Source organism: Natrix helvetica (assembly GCF_964273705.1).
Source record: "Natrix helvetica genome assembly, chromosome: 2".
NCBI classification, from domain to species: domain Eukaryota; kingdom Metazoa; phylum Chordata; class Lepidosauria; order Squamata; family Natricidae; genus Natrix; species Natrix helvetica.
The window spans coordinates 245622840-245637603 of NC_138552.1; the positions used below are offsets into that span (position 1 = coordinate 245622840).

Sequence of the window (14764 nt, forward strand, 5' to 3'; positions counted from 1 at the left end):
TTGGCTGCCCTGGCGGCAAGAAGCCACGCCTCCTCTTTTCCATTGGCTTCTCCTATCCCACCGCAAGATGATGCCACGCCCTTACACCGAGGCATTAGTTTAATAAACCAACCGGTCTTTTTTTAAATTGCGCATGCGTAACAACTTCCCCGCCTCCTACTCATGCGATCTTCCGGAAAGGGTAATAATCCGCGTGCTGGCAGGAGCGCGACTGCGCAGATGCCTAAACCTGGGGGTTCCGCACAAGCGCAGATAATTACTGTTTGAAACGGAAAAGCCTTAAGACTTTATTTTCGTGTTTGTGTAAAAGAAAAGTAATAAAGCGTCATTCTACGATTCCTTTCAGAAACTCCTTATATAACGGGGAATGGCTTCCGTTTCCAAATCCTTCCTCGCTGATGCCGGCTATGGGGAGCAGGAATTGGATGCCAATTCCGCACTCATGGAACTGGATAAAGGTAAGGGGGAGGGGGGGGAAACGACCCGTGGCAACATGTGCGCATGCGTGGATAACGTACTAACCTAGCACTCTATAAAGGAAGTCCCTCCTCGCGTTCCTTTCAGTGTAATCGGCGTGTTAGGGCAGCTTTGCAGAAGGATGGAGTTGCTTTAGATAGGAGTGGAAGCCTTCTGGTTTCTTAATATTGCCGGTTTTATTGTGCATTTTAAGATGCCACGGGCTTCTCTGTCAACTCCCGCACCTTAGCGTTCTCCATCGCTGCAATTCCCATCATCCCAAGGCAATTCCCAGTTTTTCCAAACTGAACGATCGTCCCCAGTTATCTAATTATCTCAGCCAACGGCTATCCTGTGTGGTGCAAATAACATTAAGTCACATGTGTTTTACTAAAGAGCAGCATGATCCTATTGAGTCAAGTCATCCCCCCTGTGCAGTGAAGAAATTTAGATTACGGGTAAATCCCAGGTAGTTGTGCATTGGGCCTCTGTTTGAATACATAACTTGAAATGCATAATCTACCGTATTTTTCAGAGTATAAGACGCACCAAGGTTTTGAAGAGGCATTTTTAATAAAAAAGTAAGTAGGTAGATAGGGATAGAGATGAGAGAGAGAAATACAGTAGGTAGGTAGGGAGAGAGGGAGTGTAGATAGGTAGGTAGATGGAGAGAGAGAGAGCAATACAGGTAGGTAGGGAGAGAATAGGGAGGGAGGGATAGAGAGAGTAGGTAGGTAGATAGGGAGAGAGAGAAATACAGTAAGTAGGTAGGGAGAGAGAGTAGGTAGGTAGGTAGATGGAGAGAGAAATACAGTAGGTAGGTAGGGAGAAAAGTAGGTAGGTAGTAGATAGAGGGAGACAAATACAGTAGGGAGGGAGGGAGAGAGTAGAGAGGGAGAGGGAGAGAGAAATACAGTAGATAGGGAGAGAGAGTGAGAGTAGGTAGGTAGGTAGGTAGATAGAGGGAGAGAGAGAGAAATACAGGAGGGAGGGAGGGAGAGTAGGTAGGTAGGTAGATGTTTCCAGGTGTATTTATCCATGCAATTCTCATCATCAGCCTAAGTAAAGAGCTTTCTGAAAGGGGGAAAAAAGTTTTTGCACTCTGCAAACCTCGCAAAAACGGCCGGTTTTTTGCAAAAACAGCCTTGTTTTTTTTCAAATCAAAGGCATGAATAGCCTTGGGGGGGGGGGCTTGCAGAGTGCTCCTGGGGGATTGGGGGCAAAAATGAGCAAAAAATGGCCCGTTTTTTTGCGAAAACAGGCCCGTCTTTTGTCAAAAAATTGCACGCATAGCCTTATGGAAGCTTATAGAGTGCTGCTGGGGGCTGGGGGCAGAAAACAGCCCATTGTTTGCTAATTTCTGCCCTCCCCAGCCCCCAGTAACTCTGAAAGCCTCCATAAGGGTATGCACAGCCATTTTTGTGAAAGGGGCAGGGCTTCAGGAGGCAGAAAAATGCTGTATTTGATGTATAAGTTGCACCCAGATTTTCAGCTTCTTTTTTGAGGAAAAAAGGTGCGTCTTATACTCTGAAAAATACAATGTGCTTGGATAAAATTAAGCAAGTCCTGTTTTGTCCCAAAGACAGTGCATACATACATAAATAGATAGATACACACACACACACCATATAATATGCACTGTCTTTGGGACAAGATAGGACTTGTTTAATTTTATCCAAGCGTGGATCTCTCTCTCTCTCACACACACACACTGCTTACATTCTCCATCCCATCTTTTGCAACAGGAATATAAGCAGACAAAATTTGACAACAATATTAAATGTACAGCTGCTTGAGTAGCAAGTGGCAGAAGGGAGGACTTTACAAATGTTTTACATAAATAAATTTGGATACAATGGTTAATTTATCATACCATTTCTTGCCAGCTCTATTTTGGTTACATGAATAATAAAGATTTAATCTATTTTTGACCTTTGAGCTAAAGGCCAGAAACTTGAATGTAGCATTATACAAAGAGTTAAGGATTTTTTGAGCATGGAAAGTAAAAGATCACTGCTCAGTGATTATTTGAATTACTTCAAATTTATATAACTGAATTATGGATTCATATTCTTTTTTCTGTTTATGAGTTGCTTCTTTAAAGGTATAACATCACTCTTAAAATTCTTAAGCCCCAAGCTTTAAAATAAACCAGAATATAAACAGGATAGTTTGCTTTTTAAACTAATAATTTTATTAAACATTACATTAAAAAACTAATACAAACTAGGAAAAAGAAAAATAGAAAGTGCAGAAAAAAAGGAAAGAAAAAATAATATAGGAAAGAAAAAATGTATAAATAAATGATTTCCTCCATCATCACAAGTATAAATAATAAAAAGGACAGTTTTCAGATATCTAGCCCAAGGTTTCCATATGTGGTCAGTGCTTATAAGTATAATCTTTATTGTCATTGTACATAAATACAATGGAATTGGTTTTAACCTCACTGGTGCAAAATTATAACAGAAGCGAAAAAAAGAAACAAAAAGAAAAAAACTAGCGTGTGCATGGAGTGATTGTGATTGTACTTAAAAGTTTCACAACCCAAGGATAGAAACTATCTTTAAGTCTGTTTGTTCGGCTGGCTATACTTTGATGTCTTCTGCCTGATGGTAGAAGTGCAAAGAGACACTGACCAGGGTGTGAATCATCTCTGAGTATCTTCCTTACTCTGCTAAAGCAGCGAGATCTGGCAATGTCATCCAGTGGTGTCAGAAGGCAATTGTGCCGAATTGATCACTCTCTGTAGTGCCTTCCTGTCCACAACCGTTAAACCAACATACCATACTGTAATACAATATGTGAGGACACTTTCTATGGTGGACCAATAGAAAGAGGTCATCAGCCGTTGTTCCACCTGATTTTTTCACAGAACTCTAAAGAAATGAAGTCTCTGTTGGGCCTTTCCAATCACCAGAGAGGTGTTGTTTTTCCAGGTTTTTCCAACAACTATAAGAAATCATTAGGAACATTTAATTCTAATTTTCTCTTTCTTGTTTCTTTCTTTCTCTCTTTTTTTCTCCCTCTCTCCCTCTCTCTCTCATTCTCATTCCCAGAATGTGAAGGACTGTGTGTCAAAAAGGTGCTAGGCATGGCATTGTGATTGTTCCATCCCTTTTGATATGCAGTGATTGGTTACGTAGGTTTTGATCTTCAGATTTTCATTCTCCCTGTAGATGCTCTTGTGCTGGACTAAAATCCAGAGCCAATATTAATACACTAGCACTATTAGTAAATATTAATACACTAGTAGGATAAAGAGTAAACCAAGCAACAATATACATGTGCACCAACTAGAATAAAGTGACCACAAGGTTACAGCTACACAGTGGCTTAAAAGGCAACTTTGTTCTCTGAATTCTTTCTGCATTATGACACTAATCCAGTTGGGAGCAGTTGGAGAAACATCGTATTTCTATTTCTAGCCCTCTCTAGGAGGCGTAGTGAAAGGGTCTTTCTGATATATTACCGTATTTTTCAGACTATAAGATGCACCGGAGTATAAGACACACCAAGATTTTGAAGAGGTAAATTTTAAAAAACGTTTTTGCCCTTCCTGGCCCCCAGGAGCACTCTGCATGCCTCCCAAACTCTCTGTAAAATGAGGCATGCAGAGAGTTTGGGAGGCCTGCAAAGTGCTTCTGGGGGCCGGGGAGGGCAAAAACGTGATGTGTGGGGGCTTGATCTTCCTAAAGGGTAAGGCTTTTATCAATCTCAAATCTGCTTTTCTCTACCCTTCCCAACGGCAGGGCAGGACTAAACATATCTCTCTGCACTTTATTTTTTTCCCTCTGACCAGCGACCATGCAGCGCCGCTTGGCCCAAGGAGTGGCCCGAAGAGCGGCAGTTGGCTCGCTTCTTCTCTTCAGCAAGGAGAGAAAGACATGTGGGGGCTGCTGAATGGCCGCCACTGTGCTCGACTGGGAACAGCCCATTGGGCGAGGAAGGGTGGGGATCCCTGCCATTTGGATTAAAGGTTCCTCGTGGTGGTACCTGAGCGACAAAAGGGAAGGCCAAAGAAGACGACCTGGCAAGACTGCCTCCTTGAAAAACCGGGCTTATTCACAGCCCTCTTCGCAACCCCACTATGCTTTTTGAGTGGCGGTTTTCGGCAGGTTCCAAGCGTGACTTTCTTTCCCAGTTACTCAGAGGCTTTTGCATATGCCGCCCTCCTCCTCCTCCTGCTGCAAATGAGAGGTGCCTCAGAGACACTAGATTTCCCCGGGCACTAGATTGGGAAGTTAAAAACCTGGAATGGGGTACAATCAGGCTTGATTCAAAGGCTTTGGCTTTGGCTCACTGTGCTGCCACCCAAAAATGCTTTTACAGCGATCTCTGCAGAGCCCACTTCACCTGCCCCTTCTCGAGCAGTTCCAGGCAGCAGAGATCGCGGTAACAGCGTTTTGGGGTGGCAGGCAGCGAAACGATCTCAGGAGCTTGATTGTATCCCATTCCAGGTTTTTAACTTCCCAATCTAGCGTCCTGAGAAAAGCCATTTTTGCAATCAGGGAGGAAAAAGCATTTCAGGTGACAGGCATTTCCAAGCTGCAGGGATTGCAGAGCAGCCCAGAACCATCTGCCACCTAAAATGCTCTTTTTCCTCCCAAATTGCAAAAACGGACATGCATTCTTCCTAGCTAGATCCATCTCGGGGGCCCGAGCCGAGCTAGCAAGCCCGCAATCAACCAGCTGCCTCTGATCTGCCTGCCCTCTGTCCGCGTCCTGCTCCTCCCTCGCCCAACCCTGCTGCTATCTCGCTTTTCTCCCTGCCTCCCCTGGCAGACAGTGCTGGCCAGGAGAAAAGAAAGGGCGAGTCTGCAGAGGAGGAGGGTGCACGGCTCTGCAGTTGCACTGGGGAGCTGGGAAGGAAAGCATTTTGACGTGGCAGCACGTGCTGGAACCGCCTGCCACCTAAAACGTGATATACTTTTTTGGCCTCCGCACGAACCTTTTTGGAATCGGGTAGGGGATTATGGTGCTGCCATCAAAAATTGCTTTCGTTGAAAAGGCTTTGAACGCAATTCCCCGGGAATTCTTCGGGAACCAGGTTCCATGTGGAAGTGAGGATCCTCCCCCACCTGGAACCACTTGAAAATGAGATGCTCGGAGCAGGTGGTTGGAGCTCCATTCGGAGTATAAGATGCACCAAGATTTTCACCCACTTTTTTTGGGGGGGAAAGGTGCGTCTTATACTCCAAAAAATACGGTACTTTCTCCCATAGTGCTTCTACAGTGGAGATAGGGTTGAAAATTGTGCCCTATGCAGGCTTCTTCAGTGAATGAACTGAATTGTGTGGAATTTGTAAAATAAATGAATTGAATGTATTGCTTTATAAATGTAGTTCATGCTCAAGTGATATATGTTGATCCCTTAGACAAATATTTTGAACACTCTGTGTCATTGTATGATTCTTTTGGGGGTTTTGTTGTTGATTCTGTAAGCTGTAGCATTGTACTGTGTTATTATTTGTTCATAGGTCTTCGATCTGGGAAGTTGGGAGAACAATGTGAGGCTGTTGTCCGTTTTCCAAGACTCTTTCAGAAATATCCATTCCCAATTTTAATTAATTCAGCATTTTTAAAGCTAGCTGATGTTTTCAGAGTTGGGTGAGTAAATATGTTTTGTTTCTCAATTTTAGTACTCTAGTAACTATTGTTTTTTATTTGACCCATGGTGATTTTTCTCAGCTGCTTTGGAAGATCGGCTTCTTCATTTTAAGTCTTGTATTCTTTGTAAAATTGAGTGGTGCAGTGGCCTAGAGGTGGAGCTCTTGCCTTACAATCAGGAGATTGTGAGTTCAATACTAGGTGGCAGTAGATAGTTTCTCTCTCTTTGGGTACAATGAGAAAATATCTGCAGCGAACTCCACATTGGTGACAGGAAGGGCCTGCCAGATGGTCAATAAATACCCAGCTCCATTCAGTTGCCCCGACTCCACCCCGATTCAAGGATTATGGAGTCATTAAAAGACAAAAAATAAATTTGCAGAATTATCAGTGGAGGTCCTGTTCTATGGACCTCTGTTATTTTTTGAATAGAACTAGGAAGAAACTGTTTGCAACTGAAGAAGAAAGCCCTCTTCTTTATTATGTGATTATGTTTGGAGATTTGTAATTTTGACTACTTTAAAATATATTTAATTCTTTTATTGCTGACAAAATAGTACTTAGTAATAACAAACTAATGTATTAGTAAATGAAAGTTATGAGAATGGGGGGGAGGGCCATTTCCTGCATAATGTAACTGTCAAAATTTGTACTTCATCCATTACCCCTTTCCTTGAATATTTTGTTTTAAAAACCAATAAAATTTTGTTTTTATATATATATATATATAAAATATAAAACCAGCATATATATATATATTTGTGTTACAACCCCTGGTATGCCTAAATACAACACACACACACACACACACACACACATATATATATATATATACACACACATACACACACACACACACACACACACACACACACATATATATATATATATATATATATATATATATATATATATATATATATATGCTGGTTTTGTTGTATTCGGGTCTTTTCCCGTGTAAGGTTGAGATTGTCTTTGCAACGTTTCGGCAGGATCACACCTGCCATCTTCAAGCTGTGGGCTTAAAATGGGAACGGAGCTGCCGTCTTTCTCACAGAAAGACAAAGACAATCTCAACCTTACACGGGAAAAGACCCGAATACAACAAAACCAGCATACCTACACCCGTGAAAATCTACGAAAACATATATATATATATATATATATATATATATATATATATATATATATATATATATATATATATAATTCTGAAACTGTTTTATTTGATGTACACTCTTTCATTAAGTTTGCTAATACTTTGAAATTGATCAGGGAAGGAACGGTACAATTATCAATTAAACACATTAAATATATTTTTTAAAACAGTAACAACTTCCTGAGGCTGTGTGTTCTGAAAGTGACCCAGCAAAGTGAGAAGCACTTGGAAAAGATCCTCAACGTGGATGAATTTGTGAAAAGAATTTTCTCAGTTATTCATAGCAATGATCCAGTTGCTCGAGCAATCACATTAAGGTATGCCTGTTTATCAAGGAAGGCTGCCCAGATGCTGCCCATTCATTCATTCATTCTAAACTACCCATCTCCCTCAAAGAGGTGCTCTGGCCAGTGTGCAATATATAATTGATAAATAAAACAAAATCTAAAAATCAACATGAAAATTAAGATAGAATTAAGGAAAAATACTTTTCCACAGTATCGCTTATTGTTATGAACATTTTATACTGGATGGGGGACAACAGACTCAAACTCAACCCCTCCAAGACTGAGTGGCTGTGGCTACCGGCACCTCGGTTCAGCCAGCTGACTCCATCGCTGGCCATGGACAATTGCCCCCTGTGGAACGGGCGCGCAATTTGGGCGTCCTAGATGCCCGGCTGTCAATGGACGACCATGTGGCAGCCGTGGCAAGGGGGGCGTTCCACCAGGTTCGCCTGGTGCGCCAATTGCGCCCCCTTCTGGACCGGGATGCCCTATGCACGGTCACTCATGCACTGGTGACGTCGCCTGGACTACTGCAATGCTCTCTACATGGGGCTTCCCTTGGGACGCGCCCGAAGACTGCAGCTAGTCCAGAACGCAGCCGCGCGGGCTCTCATGGGGAGTACTAGATACTCCCACGTAACACCTCTCCTGCGAGAGCTGCACTGGCTGCCTGTGGTTTTTCGGGTGCGTTTCAAGGTTTTGATCACCATCTTTAAAGCGCTCCATGGCACAGGACCTAGCTACCTGCGGGATCGCATCTCTCCACATACATAACTGCGGCCAATTTGCTCTCACAGGGAGGGACTTCTAGTGCCGTCCACTAGGCAATGCCAATGGGCGGCGCCAAGGAGTAGGGCCTTCTCTGTGATGGGCCCAACCCTCTGGAATGACCTCCCCCCCAACATTAGAACCACCACTGACTTCCGCTCCTTCCGACAAAAATTGAAGACACACCTGTTCCGATTGGCTGGCCTGGCATAACCATAACTGCTACCTCCTGGCAAACATATTTCAACTGGTATTTTAGGGGAATTGTTTTTTAAATTCAATTGTATGGGATATTTGTAGGGTTTTTAAACTATTTACTCAGCTGTACAGTTCTTTTAAACCTTTTTATCCTCCTTCGTATCTACTTATCTATTTAATAATTTTTAATCGTTTAATTTTATAGTTATTTTATGATGTATTTCTGATATGGACTGTACACTGCCCCGAGTCCCTTTCGGGAGAGGGGGCGGTCTATAAGCGCTCAGTAAATAAATAAAATAAATAAATAAATATACTGAATTCTTCTGTTTTATTCTCCAGGATGCTAGGCAGTATGGCTTCCATTATCCCTGAGAGGAAGAATGCACATCACAGTATTCGCCAAAGCCTTGATTCGCATGACAATGTTGAAGTTGAAGCTGCCATTTTTGCTGCAGCCAATTTTTCTGCCCAATCCAAGTAAGAACAACACCTGGGATGGGTTCCTTGTTCCCAAGTTAGCAAGCAGTTAATCAATAATCTAAATAGACTTTTACTTACATTATTTTCTTATTCATTTTCATTTCATTTCATTTCACATGAGGGAAATGAGTGGTTTAGAGATATGAAATATAAACAATAAAATAAAATAAAGTTTGGCAACTTTTGCAAAAATGTTAGTACAAGTAACTCTAGGCTTACAACAGTTCATTGAATGACCATTCAAAGTTACAACGGCGCTGAAAAAAGTGACATGACTTTTTCACACCTATGACCATTGCAGCATCCCCACAGTCACATGATCAAAATTCAGATGCTTGGTAACTGACTCATATATATGACAATTGCTGTTTCCCGGGGTCGTGATCACCTTTTACAACCTGCTAAGAAGCAAAATCAATGGAGAAGCCAGTATTGATCTTTCACTGCTGCGTTCCCCTGTAATTTAGAGGAGTGGCAAGGGGAGATTAAAAAAATGAACCTCACCAGTGCTTTGTTTTTAGATTATTTTGTAATTAAAATACGGTATTATATGTTACACTGCTAATTAAGATTGAGTCACCTGTAGGAAATGAACAAGATATAAACCAATAATTTTGTGGCTTTGACTGAAATAGTATTCTTATTTAGAACTAAAGCCCACAAAATTTCATGAAACATATTTCAAATGTTAGGAATAGAAATATTTTATTAATTTCTTATCTGTTGCCCAACACTAGTTCTTACCAACGTTTAGAGTTGTGTATAGTTCAGAGTAGTTTGTACTGTACAACTATGAAGTTGTACTTTTTTTGAACACTGAAAACCACTAATGCCAACAGTCATTTAACTCTGCTGTAGTAGCAGCAGTACAAATCTTGAAATATAGTATAGCATTCTTGGGAGCGTAATCTCTCACTATCTTTACCCCAGATCAAGCAGAAAGGGAGAGAGAGGGAGGTGGAACGAATAATGTAACTAAATAGTCAACTAGTTTATTTTTAAGGCTTAATGTAGGAAAACTACATGAAAAGTCCAGTTCTTGCAACAATTTGGTATGGTTGACTTACCATTTTATTCAGTGTTCTTGATGTATTCATTGTTTTATGCACACTGATTTTGTTTGTAAAGAAACATACAAACTTTAATCTGATAATATCAGCTCTAATAGTATGCTGCAAAAGAAAATATGACGCTGCCAGAGTTTTCAAAGTTTATTCTTATTTTGATTCATTACATTTTTCCTTCTTCACAGAGATTTTGCAGGAGGAATATGTAACAAAATAAGTGAAATGATTCAAGGTATATGCCCTTTCGATTTTCTCCTTGTATATTTATATCTGTGCCTTTAAGAGAGTTTTTAAAAAGTGATAATTCTGTTATTTAAAATATTTCCATTTTGAACTAAAATTTTGGAAATGCCAGCTTAATCAAAGGGGCGAGGGTTTGCTGGATAAAGGTTTTGTCCACTTTAATCATATATCTGGATTGCTTACTGATAGTTCTGAAGGGTCACAAACCTTCTCATCACCTAGTTGGGTATATAGTATCATAGAAATCCTTTTTAGAACTGTTATTTATTAGTGCTTTAAAAGTTAGTTTCGTGACCTAGAGAAAAAAGAAAATTCCAGTATGATTCAGATGTCGCAAGTCATTTACAATGGAAATTAACTTCCACATACTCACTTTTCCTCCAGTATGGCTGTGGGGAAGAAATTGCCCATTTTTGATTAAGCAAGTTTCTTAACTTCATCTGAGCGAACAGGAATTCATTTTAAACTTCAAAGCATGGCTTATGAAGCTAGCTTCTTTCAATAAATTACAGATAAAATTACCTGTTTCTAACACCACATGAGGGAATAGTAAATTGTGTGGATACTATGTTTATTTGAAGGCTTGTGTCTTAACTTGCTTATCAGTAAAATAATTATTGGATAGTCTTAAAGTGGGAATGTGGCAATTTCAGCTTGTATCTAAATACGAGCACAACTGGAGGGCATCCAAGGAGGAAATTTGAATTCTTGGGAGCATAGAAGATAGAATATTTTGTTTTAACCCTAACATATTTCTTTCTGAGTAGCTGACTCTGCCAACTCATTTTAGAATAGGTGTTTATATTACCCATTATTATTGTTTTATATATATCAAAATGTGTATACATTGTGCACTGTTGATACAAGCAACAGTGTAGGCCATGTCCTTGAATACCTATTGTTTCACCCCTACAGTCCTAATTTTAGTGGAAGCAGTGGGCTGAAAAATTGAACTGCATAGTCATTGCCCTGTAGCTGCAATCTTGTAATAATAGCACTATGCACATTTCTAATATCCTGGCATGTCCTATAACACCTCTATAGGCACCTTCCTCCAATTTGATTATGGTTTATTCAGAAAGCTATTTTATTTTAAACAGGTTTAGCGACTCCAGTAGACTTGAAACTGAAGCTGATCCCCATTCTGCAGCATATGCACCATGATGCCAGCCTGGCTTCCAGTGCACGACAACTGCTTCAACAATTGGTGACATCCTATCCATCTACTAAGATGGTCATTGTGACTTTGCACACATTTACCTTGCTTGCTGCCTCTTCTCTGGTTGATATCCCCAAGCAGGTAATCCCATTTTTTTTTTGCTGATTTGTTTTTTCTTTTGAAAGCACATAGTTTTTAGATGCACAAAATAAGTGAACATCCTAGGTAAGTTGAAGAAATTTTAGGGTTCTGGATGGCATACAGTTTAATCAATACATTAGTACATTGGTACTCAACTGTTGTAAAACTCATTCAGTTTGGTACTCAATGCATTTTGATGCGAAAATTTTGTCCTCATACGGCATTTTTTTTGGTACTTGACGCGCAAACTAGAACGTGTCACTGTTGGTTGCCTTGTGACTCGCTACTCTTTCCACCTGAAAAAAACAGTCATTTATTAAGTCATATGGTTTGTTTGGTACTCATTATTTTTAGTACTTATCACACCTCCCAGAACCAATTAACAAGTACCACTGTAAAATAAAACATTAAAAACCAAATAATTTCACATTAAAAAAAAAGTAAAACATTATAAAATTACAAAAAATATTTTTAAAAATGGAGAGTTCCAAGAAGGCGCGACTTGCTTGTACTTGCAATTATCTTAAGAAATCCAATGAAATGAAATTTCATTTTAAAGTCTTTTTTTTTTACAGATAGAACTCTTACTGCAGTATATGAAGAATGATCGAAGAGAGGCTGTAAAGAGGCTTGCTATCCAAGATTTAAAGCTGCTTGCAAAAAAGACACCACATACTTGGAACAACGAGAACATTGAGGTATATAAACAGCATCATGTTTTGTAATGGTATGTGAGGATGACCTTGGGAGACAGGGCAAAGAGATGTAGCCAAGGGAATGATCAGATACAAGGCAGCTGAACCCATTGCAAGAATGTGGGAGGGCAGGAGGCTCAGAAGAGACCCTCCCTAGTTTTCTGGCTGTAAAGGGGTTGAGGTAGCAGGAGAATTACTTGCAAGTTTGCAAGTTTCTGCAATGTAGCTTTACAATAGAATATAATTAGCTCATCTGATTGTATTTTTTTATCTGGTCCATCTAGTAAGGCTGAAATACTTGCTTTGGTCATTAAAAGCTGCATTCCTAAGTCCTTGCATTGGACAGGAAATGATTTGATTTACATATAAATAAATATGCATAGAATTGTGTTTATGAATGTTTGCCTAATATATCAAGTCAATATAAATTTTGAAACAACAGTGTATTCTTTCAACATACAATGTTTTGGTTTGCCCTGCTATACAAACATATTCTACATGTGTTATTTCTTTGCTCATGTTTGATGTAGGTCTTCTCTTTAAAAAAGAGATTTTAAATTTTTAATTTATTTATGCTGATCTACAGCTATTGTTTTCTTATTGTTGAATTAAAATTCTGAGGTCTTGCATTGTGCAAGGTTTCCTTCCATGCTTTACTGCCTTCCATTTTTCTCCTTTATAAGTCAATTATTTAAAATAATATTTCCCACTATTTATTCATAGGAGATCTAAGAGGGTTCATTATTTCTGGAATCTGTTCCTTAACCAGTATCATTTAGTTGTGGTTGTTTTTAAAAGAACTTTTTGCCAGTCTGTCGTGTTAAGTTTCCAAATAGGAAAATTTTGTCAGGAAAGGATTACAAATTAGTTTGCAATTTTTAAAGCAAGGATGCTTGGAACAAAGCTGACAACTGAATGACAATAAATGATGAAGAGGAACATAAAGTTCTCACTATGTAGATCAGAATCAGTTTTATAAAAAACACATCCATCTGGTACCGTCTTCATTTTGTTCACTTCAGTAACTCATCTTTTGGTCATTATATTAAAGATTTATTAAGTATTTATAGCCCTCTAGTAAAGTATCTGTAATGTGGTTTGCTCATATAAAAGCAAAAGGAAGGGAAGGGAAGATATAAAATAAGTGAAAACCTTGAAACTTCCCATGAGATTTATTTTGGCTGCAGAGGTGAATGCTGCTGCAAAAATGAAAAATATCCAGCTGATCATTGAAACATATTATAAGGCTGTACTTCTGAAGTTCCTGGAAAAATCTATAAGACACTTTAGGTTGTATTGGCTTACTTCCCACTCCAAGATTGCAGAAGGCTGTGGTCTTGAAATTAGGAATCCACTGTTGGAACTCTTCTCTTAACCTTCTGAGACCAGTTCTTTCCATTGTTGGAAAAATCCACTACCTGAATGGACCAGTTGTGCATAGTGAGAAAAAAAATCTTACTTTACCTTATTTGGAGAACAGGGAAAATAAGATATAGAATTCTTCTTTTGGTAAACCCTAGAAGTTGGGTAATAATTAGTAATGCCCAATAAAATGTAGTATTTAAGATGAGGATGTTAGAGTTTATGCTGTGGCATTTGGATCAGCAGAATATAAAAAAGCACCAGAATTTTACAAAAATGTAGAGATTTATAAACCTAAAAAAAATCCTAATTGGGGTATTTATACATTTCAATGAATAAAGTTATAATGCCTCCGATTAGGTTCTTTTAAAATACTGTTTCTAAACCAAACTTTTGCACTAAAAAAATTCAAATGTTCATCTAAAATACTCCAAAATGCAACAATCAAAGAGTATTTATTTGTAGCTTGCTTTCATCCTTCACGTATGTTGGTACAGTTTCATCTATAGCAGTGATAGTTAACCTTTTCAGCATTGAGTGCCGAAACTGGAGCACACACCGGAGCGCCAGAACCCGGAAGAGAGCAGCTGGCCGGCAATCATGTGGACGGCCAGCTGCTCTTCCGGGTTCTGTCATGCGCATGCGTGGCGACCAGCTGGTCTTTATCCGAATCCAAAAGAGAGCAGCTGGCCAGTGTGCGTGCGTGTTGGAGCAGCTGTCCTGCATGCATGCATGCAACAGAACCTGGAAGAGCAGCTGGCGACGGCATGAGTGCCCACAGAGGGGGCTCTGTGTGCCACCTCTGGCACACGTGCCACAGGTTCACCATCATGGATGTATAGGCTTTGTGCCTCTGCAGGGCTGAGATTTGAAAATGGAGGGTTTTTCTGAAAACTCTGTGCCCTGCATGCTAGTTTTTTCCAATATAGCTTGGAATAGTAATTGTAATCCAACACATTGGAGGAGACCAGGATGGAGAAGAACTTTATGGTAACAGAGAAACCCATATTGTCTTGCTCTGTTCACTTTTGCTTGCCATCGCAATATCGCCTTGTGTACAGGGTAACTGTTATAATACCCAATTATAATGTGCCGGAGGGCTTTGATCGCTCAGTTGTTGTATGACCTCAAAGTAT

At 39.8% G+C, this 14764-nt stretch overlaps 1 protein-coding gene across 2 annotated transcripts in view; it reads left to right on the forward strand.

The window, feature by feature from the left end:
* Nucleotides 1-63: 63 nt before the first annotated feature.
* Nucleotides 64-14764, forward strand: part of INTS7 (integrator complex subunit 7) — a 45092-nt gene continuing 30391 nt past the window's right edge. The window contains exons 1-8 of one of the 2 annotated variants that reach the window (XM_081944169.1): nucleotides 64-181; nucleotides 347-458; nucleotides 5937-6066; nucleotides 7396-7542; nucleotides 8821-8958; nucleotides 10214-10260; nucleotides 11372-11571; nucleotides 12147-12269. In XM_081944169.1, coding sequence (XP_081800295.1) covers nucleotides 368-458; nucleotides 5937-6066; nucleotides 7396-7542; nucleotides 8821-8958; nucleotides 10214-10260; nucleotides 11372-11571; nucleotides 12147-12269 — 876 coding nt within the window. In that variant the 5' untranslated portion in view covers nucleotides 64-181; nucleotides 347-367. The other variant, XM_081944168.1, reaches the window with a different exon arrangement.